We start from the raw sequence: 12846 nt of genomic DNA on the forward strand, positions 1-12846 counted from the left end.
AGCACGAAAGGAGCTGCAGCATAAGGTGCCCTCTCAGCAACTTTAAAAAATCTGAAGTAAAAAATGGTCCCTCCAGGGCATCCTGCAGCAAAAGAGGGGAGGGTGGTAGGCAGAGGGGGTCCTCAAAATATGCTTGGAGGCAGCCTCCCAGCGGCCATGCTGCCAATGCCGACAGGAAAATTCCAGTCAATCTCTAATAATTCTTTGGGCAGGAGTCCTCTTCCCGTTCAACTGATACTTTTACACGCCTCCAATATTCTCCATCCACCTGGACTCCTCCCTCTGGATTCTTACCTGCTCTTGATCTTTTCATTGAGAACTGTCAGCGTGACACCAGTTGTCTCAATTTCTCTGCTCCTTTCACCCACTCTAACCTGTCTCTTTCTGAACTTGCCACACTCCGTTCTCTCAGGTCCAACCCTGACTTTGTCATCAAACCTGCTGACAAGGGTGGTGTTGTTGTTGTCTGGCGTGCTGACCTCTACCTCACAGAGGCTGAACGTCAACTCACAGACACGTCCTCCTACCTCTCCCTGGACCATGACCCCACCACTGAACATCAAGCCATTGTTTCCAGGACTGTCACTGACCTCATTTCTTCTGGAGATCTTCCCCCCACAGCTTCCAACCTCACAGTCTCCCAGCTTCGGATGGCCCGCTTCTACCTCTTACCCAAAATCCACAAACAGGACTGTCCTGGCAGACCGATCGTGTCAGCCAGTTCCTGCCCCACAGAATTAATTTCTTGCTGTTTTGATTCCATTCTCTCTCCCCTTGTCCAGTTTCTTCCCACCTACATCTGCGATTCCTCTCATGCCCTACATCATATCAACAATTTCCAGTTCCCTGGCCCCGACCGCCTCCTCTTCACCATGGATGTCCAATCCCTCTACACCTCCATCCACCACCAGGATGGTCTGAGGGCTCTCCACTTCTTCCTTGAACAGAGGCCTGAACAATCACCGTCCACTGCTACTCTCCTCCATCTGGCAGAACTTGTTCTCTCACTGAACAATTTCTCCTTAAACTCGTCCGTCTTCCTCCAAATAAATGGTGTGGCTATGGGTACCCGCATGGGCCCCAGTTATGCCTGTCTCTTAATGGGGTGCGTGGGACATTCCTTGTTCCAGTCCTATTCAGGGCCCCTCCCACAACTCTTTCTCCGGTACATCGATCACTGCTTTGGTGCCGCTTTATACTCTTGTCTGGATCTGGAAAAATTTATTAATTTTACTTCCAATTTCCACCCCTCCATCATTTTCACGTGGTCCATCACTGACACTTCCCTTCCCTTCCTTGACCTCTGAGTCTCAATTTCTGGTGATAGACTGTCCACCAATGTTCATTACAAGCCTACTGACCGGCACAGTTACCTTGACGACATATCCTCACAACCCCCACTAACTGTAAGAACTCCATCCCATTCTTGCAGTTCCTTCGCATCTCTTCTGATGATGCCACTTTCCAAAACAGTTCCTCTGACATTCTTCCTTCTTCCTTAACCAAGGTTTTCCACCCACGGTGGTTGACAGGGCCCTCAACCGTGTCCAGCCATCTCCCGCGCATCTGCCCTCACACCTTCCTCTCCCTCCCAGAACCATGATAGGGTCCCCCTTGTCCTCACTTATCAACCCACCAGCCTCCGCATTCAAAGCATCATCCTTCGCCATTTCCGTCAACTCCAGCATGATGCCACCACCAAACACATCTTCCCCTGGTGGCATTCCGTAGGGATCGTTCCCTTCCTGACACCCAGGTCCACTCTCTATCACCCCATACACCTCAACCCCCTCCCACAGCACCTTCCCATGCAACCGCAGAAGATGCAACACCTGCCCCTTTACTTCCCCCCTCCTCACTATCCAAGGGCCCAAACACTCCTTTCAAGTGAAGGAGCACTTCACTTACACTTCCCTCAATTTAGTCTACTGCATTCGCTGTTCCCAATGCGGTCTCCACTACATTGGAGAGACCAAACGCAGATTGGGTAACCACTTTGCGGAACACCTTTGGTCTGTCCACAAACATGACCCAGACCTCCCTGTCGCTTGCCATTTCAACACACCATCCTGCTCTCATGCCCACATGTCCGTCCTTGGCCTGCTGCAATGTTCTAGAGAAGCTCAACGCAAACTGGAGGAACAGCACCTCATCTTCCGACTAGGCACTTTAAAGCCTTCTGGACTTAATATTGAGTTCAACAATTTTAGATCATGAACCCACTCCTCCATCCCCACCCCCTTTCCGATCCTCCTTTTTCCAATAATTTATCATTTTAAAAAATATATATTTTTCTTTTCCCACCTATTATTAAATTTATTTCGATCTATTGTTTTATCTCCACCTTGTAGCCCTTCCCCCCATCCCACCCCCATAGGGGCCATTTACCACTAGCTTGTCCTGCTTGCTACCCTTAATGTCCTCATTAGCACATTCCTTAGATAATATCACCACCGTCAATACCCCTTTGTCCTTTTGTTTATGACATCTTTGGCAATCCCTTCTTTGCCTCCACCTATCACTGGCCCCCTCTCCAGCTCTACCTGTCCCACCCACCTCTACCAGCTTATATTTCACCTCATTTCTCTATTTCCTTAGTTCTGATGAATAGTCATACGGACTCAAAACGTCAATTGTATTCTTCTCCGCAGATGCTGTCAGATCTGCTGAGTTTTTCCAGGTATTTTAGCTTTTGTCTCTGATAATTGGTCTTGGACTTACCTCAACTGGCTACCCACCACTTGCAGGCAAATAACCATTTCAACCTTGCTGCAGTCTTTGGAGAATTGTCCCAGGGAGGATGGTGCCGGCGAGCTGGCAGGTGGCATGCAATTATGCTCCCACCTCCAATCCCATCCCATTATATGCAAAGGTCCTGCCTATAATGACCCTAGGGAAGTTCTGCTGATTACACTTAGTCCTTTGCAGCCATAATAAGAAGGGATGAAGTTTGGTCTTTTGTTGATCTGACTGGAAAAGTTCAAATGCAGGTTACACTTGTGGCACACAATGAGAAAGGTGGTAATTCTTTTCATGTGGAATGCCTGTTGCCCACTCAATAAGAATCAAACTCAATGCCTGAAAGTAGTTTAATAACTGCTTACTCTTTAGTAAGCAGAGTTCAGAGTGGTCTGTTTGGGGTTGAGGTGATTCTTTAGTGATTAAGGCCTGATGCAGGTAACCCCGCAGTATTCGAAGCAATAGTTAGAACTGTCAGCAAGGCTTGGGATTCTTCCAGTTTGACTCCAAATACCTGTAACATTCAATCCCCTCTGGATAGGGGTAGCCCTTGCTGGGCAAGCAATTGGATGTTTACCAGTGCACCTTCTCTCTATGAAGTAGGGCCTATATGGGGAGAAATTGTGCAAAAAGGAAACTCTACCTGTCCACATATCTGCTTTATCAGAAGCTGAGGCACAAAAGTGTTAAATATGGTGAAGGGCTTTAATAGCATTAGGCATCCAACTAATCAAAGGAACTTGCTGCATTGCTCCAAATGGGAAACTTTTGGAATCAGGCATATTGGATTGCACATTTGCAAAACAAAGAGGAATATTGTAGCAGAGTCTGTCAATTTTGCATCCATACACATTTTCCTCTATTTGCTGTACCTAGGTTATCCAATATACTCAGGCAGGACAATAGGAAAAGCTTTCTAAAGGTCTATAATTGTATTCCTGCATGTCTTTCACTCCTCAATGGAAATAGTACAAAAATCTCATTCTTTACAGAAATCCTAATCGCAATATTGAAATGATACATTTGAAATCTAATATTGGCTGGGATTCTCCATGTCCGCCGGCGTCGGGCGTGTTCGGTGGCGTTAGCAGACAATATGGCAAGGAGGCCAAAAATCGGTTTCACGATGTTGTGAAACCAATTTGCAGTCATCTGCTCCGCCCGCCAATGGCAGGCCACAGTCCCCACCATTGGACATTGGAAACCTCTTTGTAATACATTAGCATAATCATTATAAGACCAGCCCGCCAGACTCATCCACCCCCGTTGGATCACCCGCCCACGTCGGCAGGAAAACACACCGAAGTGTTTCACAACAGCATATATAAGGCGTGCATGTGGCGGGTTGCACTTTGCAAAGTTTGTTTGCCTACCTTGCTTCAATCAGCACTTGCAGTCATCAGCGCCAGGCTTCACAGACAGCACCACATCACTTCCAGGGGGGCTCACACATAGGTCTCCACCTACCAGATCAGCCATATGTGGGTGGCTTTTCAATAGCTGCAGGGCAAGGTCTTGCCTAGGGAAAGGGGAGAAGTGGCCTCAAGCAATGGAAAAGGCTGCAGAACAAGAGCTATACTGGGGAAGGAGGGTCTCCCAGGGTGTGTGCGAGGGAATGAGTTGATCTGTCCATGTGGCCTAAAGATGGTGAGGGTTAAGGAGGTAGTCTTCAGAGGACGTGAGGCCAGACAGAAATGTGAGGGTATGTGTGAGAGAATGGGTGGTAATGTCCCTTGAGCTGGCAGTGAATGAGATGTCAGTGAATGTGTGAAAGGCTTGAGTGTGTGAGTTTAGAGTGATGAGATGGTTGCCATACCCTGGCTGCACAGATGAGATCATTTGTCCCCCTATCTGCATTGGATGGCCAACCTCTTCTGTGCAGCATTGGCACTGATCACCACTGCCATCGCCTACCAAGCTGGAGTGGTAATGTAGCTGCCCCTGCTGTGGCCAGAGCAAGGGTAGAGGATGTCACAGTGGTCTCCATGGCATCCAAAAGGTGCTCGAGGGCTGCAGTCTTCATGCCTTTTGAGGCCATGTCTTCTTTGCTGCAGTCCTGGGCTGGAAACACTGAGCAAGGTTATATGTTAAATGTGGTGTCTGGCGTGATGAAGCAGTGAGGTGATGGCATGGCGGGCGAATGAAAGCCCGCCCACCATTGAAACGGCTTGTTTCCCTGGAATGCATACATAATATAACAGGTTTGGATCAATACAGTGTGAAAACCCACCTTCACAGCTGGCAGGTAAAACATCATTTTACCCACCTGCTACTGCACTTAGTGCAAATCTGGGACGATTCCGCCCATTGTATCATCGAAGGTGCAATAAAGACTGAGAAAGAAGCAAGATGAGAAAACTTCTGAGGTTTAATTTCCTCTGGCAGTACACTAGTTAGTACATTCACATACAATTCCTTTGTGTTCTAATTTAACATAATCTGTTTTATGCATCAACATCAGTATTAAAATAGCATGCAAAAGAAGCTTAAAGGAATATATTAACCAACGCACTATTGGAGAAAATGAAAATCTCCTATGAATCTTGAGTAAAGGCCAAAAGAAAGGGGCAAAGAGGATAAACTGAATGGTGTTTTCTCATTCCTAGGGTGGAATCGACCCAGATTTGTACTAAGTGCAGTAGCAGGTGTGAAAAAAGACATTTTACCTACCAGCCACTCTATCATTTTTTTTGGCTGTATTGTCTCCCTCCTGCCTCATTAAATATACAGCCACAGGAAACATGTCTTCTTGCTGGCGGGCGGCCTCTGATTTGTCTACCATGCCATTACCTTACCACATCCTCATGCCGGACACCATAGTTAAACTGCAGCACACAGTTCTCAATGCTTGCAGCCCAGGGCTGTACCGGTGAAGACATGGCCCCAAAAGCCGAGAAATGTACAGCACTCCAATTCAGTGACGTATCCTTGGACATCTGGATGCCATGGAGTCCTGCCGCAATGTCCTCTACCTTAGTTCCGGCCACAGCAGGTCCATCAGCCCCATCACTCAAACTTGGGAAGAGGCAGCAGATGTGGTCAGTGCCAGTGCTGCACACAATAGGTCAGCCATCCATTACAGGAAATGGATGAATTATCTCATCCGTGCAGCCAGGGTAAGTCAACCATCTCATCACTCTAAGTTCACGCATTCACTGGCATCTCACTCACTTCCAGCTCAAGGGACATCACCACTCATTCTCTCACACACACCCTCATATCTCCATCTGGCCTCATCACCTCTGGAGTCTGCCTCCTCATCTCTCACCACTTGAGACCACTTGCACAGATCAACATATGCCTCCGCACACACCTTGGAATACCCCCCTTCTCCAGTACAGCTCCCGCCCAGCAGCCTCTTCCCTTTCCTGAGGGCACCTCTACCCCTTCCCCAAGCAAGCCCTAGCCCTGCAGCCATCAAAAAGCCTTATGGCTGGTCTGGTAGGTAGACCTGCCTGTGGGCCCCCCAAAAAGTGATGTGGTGCTACCTGCAAAACCTGGTGCTGATGACTGCGAGTGCTGCCCAAAGCAAGATAGGCAAACAAACCTCGAAGTCCCAAGTGAAGTGCAGCTCACCTGGTGCACATTGCTTACGTACAGTTGTGAAACACATTGGCATGCCCAGATGATCCACTGTGGGGGGATGATTCCGGTGAGCAGGGCTTATAATGAGACACTAAAGTGTTGAAATTAGGGTCCCAATGTGCGGTGGTGGGAAACAGGGTCCACCATTGACGGGTAGAGCGGACAATTGCAAATGACTGGCATAAAATTGATTGTTTTTGTCTTCTCGCTATATTTCTGCTCATAGCTGTCATGGCATCCGCTGCCAACGGTACCAGGTGATTCCACCTCTAACATCTTATATCTATATGAAAATTAATTTTAGCTCTATATTTTTTAAAACATATTGGATTCTTGAAGAGGTCATTCAAATATTTTATATAGGAGAAGAAAGAGTTGATAGAAAGGAAACAGTCTGTGGAAAAAGAGATGGAATGGAAGAAGTCTTCATCTATGGATGTTCCAGACAACATAATGAGGTAGGAAATTACAACAACAGGTTGCCATCAATATTTTAGCTTGTCTAGCATTGTCTAATGCCTTCCACCTTCCTTTATGGCAGTGGATGCCCTCCATGTCCCCTTGGTGCCAAGTCCTGCAGTAAGTGGCAGATGTGAGCCATCAGGTCCATTTGAGTGGTGAATCAGTCAAGCAGATTGGCCATCTTTTATAGATTGTGCCCAATTTTCATTTCCATTGAACTCGGTTTGGTTCTACAATGAGTGCATGAGCTGCCCTATCACATTACTACGCACGTAGTGGAAGTGAAAATTATCCATTTTGTCTTTTTGCTTTTCCCACTCTTGCCATCTCATTATCACTCTCAGAACTTTTTTCAGAACATCTGTGATGCTTTTTTTTCTGTATGCCTCACAGTTGTGTGTACTGGTCACACTTTCTCTACTTCTTTTTCTTATGGTTTTGCTTCCTACTGTAGTGGTTGGTTAGCTCAGTTGCCAAGATGGCAAAAATATACCAACTTGGGGTCAATCCCAATGCTGACTAAGGTGGTTCATGGAGGCCTGACTTTTTTTTTATTCATTCATGGGATGGGGGCGTCACTAGCTAGGCCAGCATTTATTGCCCATTTTTAAGAGTCAACCACATTGCTATGGGTTCTGGAGTCACATGTAAGCCAGACCAGGTAAGGATGGCAGATTTCCTTCCCTAAAAGACATTAGTGAACCAGATGGGTTTTTACAACAATCAGCAATGGTTTAATGGTCATCATTAATGGGTTTCAACCTGGGTCCCCAGAGCATTACCCTGGAATACCAGTCCAGTGACAATACCACTATGCCACTACCTCCCCTTGATGCCTTAGCTTGCCCTATGCTTATGGAGTCATGCCCCTCAAGCTATATATAACCAACTGTCCATCTCTGTCTCCCCCTCTCTAGTGGAGAGCAATACCTATGGTACTTCGTGTACAATGGCTAATCACCTTCCCTTAGTGTTTCTTACTCTATCATCAGTCAGTGTCTTTAAAAATCATGAACATAATAAAGATGAATGCATAAGCAAAGAAATGGCTTGCTGCAGGTACATTTATGAATATTTGTACTGTAGCTGCATATGAACATGAAAAAAATAAAGGACAGGAAATGGTCCATCAAATAATCCCATACTGTCAGATTGCAATTTACGATACCACCCATGCCTCCCCACAAGCCAACGATACAAACTCCTGAGAGGAAAGAACAAAGAAAAACTCCAGACTAATTAGGGGAAAAAAATTCAAGGAAATAGCTCTTTGATCCCAAAAGAGAAATCACAAGATCTGGCAGTGAGTGGGCGGTTTACCTATTAGACATTGTGATATCAGCCACAGCTAGGAACTCATCCAGCTCTCTTTGAAAGGAAACCAGTGAAAACCTGAGTGAAGCACGCTGGCACAAGCCAGTGATACTCAGGAAATATTGAGATTCAAAAATGCATGTCCTTCCACTTCTTGAAACAACAAATAAATTAGTCAGGTGTAATCGGTTCTTTATTATCTCCTACTGTGTCACTGAGTAACCCTTAGGATGTTTAACTCTGCTAAGGGTGCTTTAAAAATGCAAAGTGTAATTACAACAGTCCATGTCTTTCTAAGTAATTGCTTGATGGTACAGGATTTGCGTATCGCTGAGAAAAAGATACATGCTATTGAAGCTTTTCAAGTTGCACTCTTGATGTGCCCTGATGAGTGCAAGATGAAAACCTTCGACAACATGTCTCTTTTATTCCTCAATCTTTCTAAGTGTTCACTGATCTCATCCTATATTGTGGACTCCAGTGAGGCAGCTTCCTGATGTTGCACTAGCCGCAGAGACCCTTTCCTGCCAGTTGTGCATATTGGAAATTGAAGAGCACGCCCGCATTTCTGAAATCCGCTGTCAGTGATCAAAGCTCCAACCAGCCATACAAAAATCAAAAAAATCTCTTGGACGTTTACCTCCAGTTACAGTAGGAGTAACCAAGTAAGAATTTTCGAGGAACATAAGGCTTAGGAGAGGAGTGGTTCATTTGGCTATTCGAGCCTGCACCACCATTCAATAAGGTCATGGCTGATCTGGTTGTGATCTCAACTCTACTTTCCTGCCTGCGGCACCAGCACCCCACCCACCCACCCCCCCACCCCGCGCCCCCCCCCCCCCACCCCACCTTCCCCCCCAGTAACCCTCGGTTCCCTTGTCTATCAAAAATCTGTCAAACTCTGCCTTGAATAAATTCAATGACCTATCCTCCACCGCTGTCTGGGGAAGAAAAAAAATTCTTCTTATCTCAGTCTTAAAAGGAAGACCACTTATTCTAGACCCTGTCCCCTAGTTATAGTCTCCCCCATAAATGGAAAAATCCTTCTGGCATCTGCCCGATCAAGTACCTTCAAGATCATATATGTTTCAATAAGATCACTTCTCATTCTTCTAAACTCCATTGGCTATAGGCCCAACCTGTCCAACCTTTCTTCGTAGGATAAGCCCTTCATCTCAGAAATGAGTCCAGTGAACCTTCTCTGAACTGCTTCCAATGCAATATATTTTTGTTCAAATGAGACCAAAAATCAGTATTGGAACAGGAGGGATCTGTACCGTTGGGATGGTCTCCACCTGAACTGATCTGGGACCAATGTTCTAGAGAAAAGGGTAAATAGGGTAGTCAACAGGACTTTAAACTAGAAAGGCGGGGGGAGAGAAGGGTAAAACTCCAAGAAGTATGATTAATGGGAAACAAAGCAGCAGGTTTGTGTGTGTGTGTGTGTGTGTGTGTAGGGGGGGGAGGGGTGGTGGCGGTGGGGGGAGGTGGTGGTGGATTCAACTTCATGGAAAATTATGAAAAAACTGAAAAGAAAGTAGAGCCCAGGAGAGGCTATTAAAGTTCCCAGAACACAAAATAGGACAGAGTGTTTGGGAAGGGCTAGGAATCTAACTTCAAGCACATCAGATAAAGGGACAACAATGAGAAAGAAAACGGGAAATACAGAACTGAAGGTGTTGTATTTGAATGCATGCAGTATACGAAATAAGATAAATTGAGCTTGTGGCGCAGATTGAAATTGGCTGGTATGATGTGGTGGGCATCACGGAGACATGGCTGCAACGGGATCAGAACTGGGAGTTAAATATCCAAGGATATACATCCTATTGAAAAGATAGACAGGTTGGCAGAGGGGGTGGGGTTGCTTTGTTAGTAAGAAATTAAATTAAATCGATAGCAAGAAATGATGTAGGGTCAGATGATGTAGAATCTGTGTGGGTAGAGTTGAGGAACCGCAAAGGTAAAAAAAACCATAATGGGAGTTATGTACAGACCTCCGAACAGTAGTCAGGATGTGGGGCACAAGATACACCAGGTGATAGAAAAGGCATGTAAGAAAGGCAAGGTTACAGTGATCATGGGGGATTTCAATATGCAGGAAAACTGGGAAAATCAGGTTGGTAGTGGATCCCAAGAAAAGGAATTTGTGGAGTGTCTACGAGATAGCTTTTTGGAGCAGCTTGTGGTGGAGCCCACTAGGGAACAGGCAATTTTAGATTTAGTGATGTGTAATGAGGCAGATTTGATAAGGGAGCTTAAGGTGAAGGAACCCTTAGGAGGAAATGACCATAATATGATAGAATTTACCTTTTACAGAATTTACAGTTGAATAAAGACAACTACAGAGACATGAGGGAGGAGCTGGCCAGAATTGACTGGGAAATGAGCCTAGCAGGAAAGACAGTGGAACAGCAATGGCAGGAGTTTCTGGGAGTAATTTGGGAGACACAGCAAAAATTCATCCCTAGGAAGAAGAAGCATACTAAAGGGAGGACGAGGCAACCATGGCTGACAAGGGAAGTCAGGGACAGCTTAAAAGCTAAAGAGAAAGCATACAATGTGGTGAAGAGCAGTGGGGAACCAGGGGATTGGGAAGCCTACAAAGACCAACAGAGGACAACAAAAAAAAGAAATAAGGAGGGAGAAGATTAAATATGAGGGTAAACTAGCCAGTAATATTCTTTTAAGAAGATTGCAAGAGTTTTTTTTAGATATATAAAGGGTAAGAGAGAGGCAAAATTGGACAATTGGGCTGTTGGAAAATGACGCTGGAGAAGTAGTAGTGGGGAACAAAGAAATGGCGGAGGAACTGAATAGGTACTTTGCGTCAGTCTTCACGGTGGATGACATGAGTAACATCCCCAAAGTTCAAGAGAGTCGGGGGGCAGAGGTGAATATGGTGGCCATTACCAAGGAGAAGGTGCTAGGAAAACTGAAAGCTCTGAAGGTGTATAAATCACCTGGACCAGATGCATTACACCCCAGAGTTCTGAAGGAGATAGCTGAAGAGATATTGGAGGCAATGGTGGTGATCCTTCAGGAATCACTCGAGTCAGGGAGAGTCGCGGAGGACTGGAAAATTGCTAATGTAACCCCCCTGTTTAAGAAGGGAGTGAGGCAAAAGACAGGAAATTACAGGCCGATTAGCCTGACCTCGGTCATTGGCAAGATTTTAGAGTCCATTATTAAGGATGAGATTTCAGAATACTTGGAAGTGCATGATAAAATAGGGCAAAGTCAGCATGGTTTCATCAAGGGAAGGTCATGCCTGACAAATCTGTTAGAATCCTTTGAGGAGGTAATGACAAAGGAGAGCCAATGGATGTTATCTACTTGGACTTCCAGAAGGCCTTTGACAAGGTGTCGCACAGGAGGCTGCTCAGTAAGATAACAGCCCATGGCGTTAGAGGCAAGGTACTAGCATGGATAGAAGGTTGGCTGTTTGGCAGGAGGCAGAGAGTGGGGATAAGGGGCTTCTTCTCAGGATGGCAGCTGGTGACTAGTGGAGTTCTGCAGGGGTCAGTGTTGGGACCACAACTTTTCACTTTATACATTAATGATCTAGATGAAAGAGCTGAGGGCATCCTGACTAAGTTTGCAGATGATACAAAGATAGGTGGAAGGACAGGTAGTATTGAGGAGATGGGGAGGCTGCAGAAGGATTTGGACAGGTTAGGAGAATGGGCAAAGAAATGGCAGATGGAATACAACGTGGGGAAGTGTGAGGTCATGCACTTTGGTAGGAAGAATAGAGGCATAGACTATTTTCTAAACGGGGAGAGAATTCAGAAATCTGGATTGCAAAGGGACTTGGGAGCCCTAGTCCAGGATTCTCTTAAGGTTAACTTGCAGGTTGAGTCGGTAGTTAGGAAGGCAAATGCAATGTTGGCATTTATTTCAAGAGGACTGGAATATAAAAGCAGGGATGTGCTGCTGAGGCTTTATAGGGTTCTGGTCAGACCACATGCAGAATATTGTAAGCAATTTTGGGCCCCGTATATCAGGAAAGATGTTCTGGCCCTGGAGAGGAGGTTCATGAGAACAATCCCAGGAATGAAAGGCTTAACATATGAGGAACATTTGAGGACTCTGGGTCTCTACTCGATGGAGTTTAGAAGGATGAGGGGGGATCTGATTGAAACTTACAGAATACTGAAAGACGTGGATAGAGTGGACGTGGGGAAGATGTTTCCATTAGTAGGAGAGACTAGGACCCGAGGGCACAGCCTCAGAGTGAAGGGAAGACCTTTTAGAACAGAGATGAGGAGAAACGTCTTTAGCCAGAGAGTGGTGAATCTATGGAATTCATTGCCACAGAAGGCTGTGGAGGCCAGGTCATTGAATGCATTTAAGACCAAGATAAATAGGTTCTTGATTGGTAAGGGGATCAAAGGTTATGGGAGAAGGCGGGAGAATGGGGCTGAGAAACTTATCAGCCACGATTGAATGGCGGAGCAGACTCGATGGGCCAAATAGCCTAATTTCTGCTCCTATGTCTTATGGTCTAATGGTTTTGAAATTGTACACAGAATTCCAGATGCGGTCACACCAATGCCCTTTACAGCTGCAGTAAAACTTCCCTACTTTTATATTCCATTCCCCTTTCAATAAATGCCAACATTCCATTTGCCTTCCTAATCACTTGCTGTACCTCCATACTAACATTTTCATGTACCAGAACATGTTTTTCTCTTTCCCTTTCTTTAAAAGGAGTGTATCATTTTTCAGCAATCACTTCTTTGG

At 45.7% G+C, this 12846-nt stretch overlaps 1 protein-coding gene across 6 annotated transcripts in view; it reads left to right on the forward strand.

Moving 5' to 3' along the window:
- LOC121279693 (coiled-coil domain-containing protein 68-like) overlaps nucleotides 1-12846 on the forward strand; it is a 63028-nt gene that overhangs the window by 33949 nt on the left and 16233 nt on the right. For all 6 annotated transcript variants that reach the window (XM_041190959.1, XM_041191129.1, XM_041191304.1 and 3 more), the window contains one exon: nucleotides 6688-6782. In XM_041190959.1, coding sequence (XP_041046893.1) covers nucleotides 6688-6782 — 95 coding nt within the window. The remainder of the gene's footprint in view (nucleotides 1-6687; nucleotides 6783-12846) is intronic.

This window comes from Carcharodon carcharias, chromosome 1 (genome assembly GCF_017639515.1).
Source record: "Carcharodon carcharias isolate sCarCar2 chromosome 1, sCarCar2.pri, whole genome shotgun sequence".
Taxonomy (NCBI): Eukaryota; Metazoa; Chordata; class Chondrichthyes; order Lamniformes; family Lamnidae; genus Carcharodon; species Carcharodon carcharias.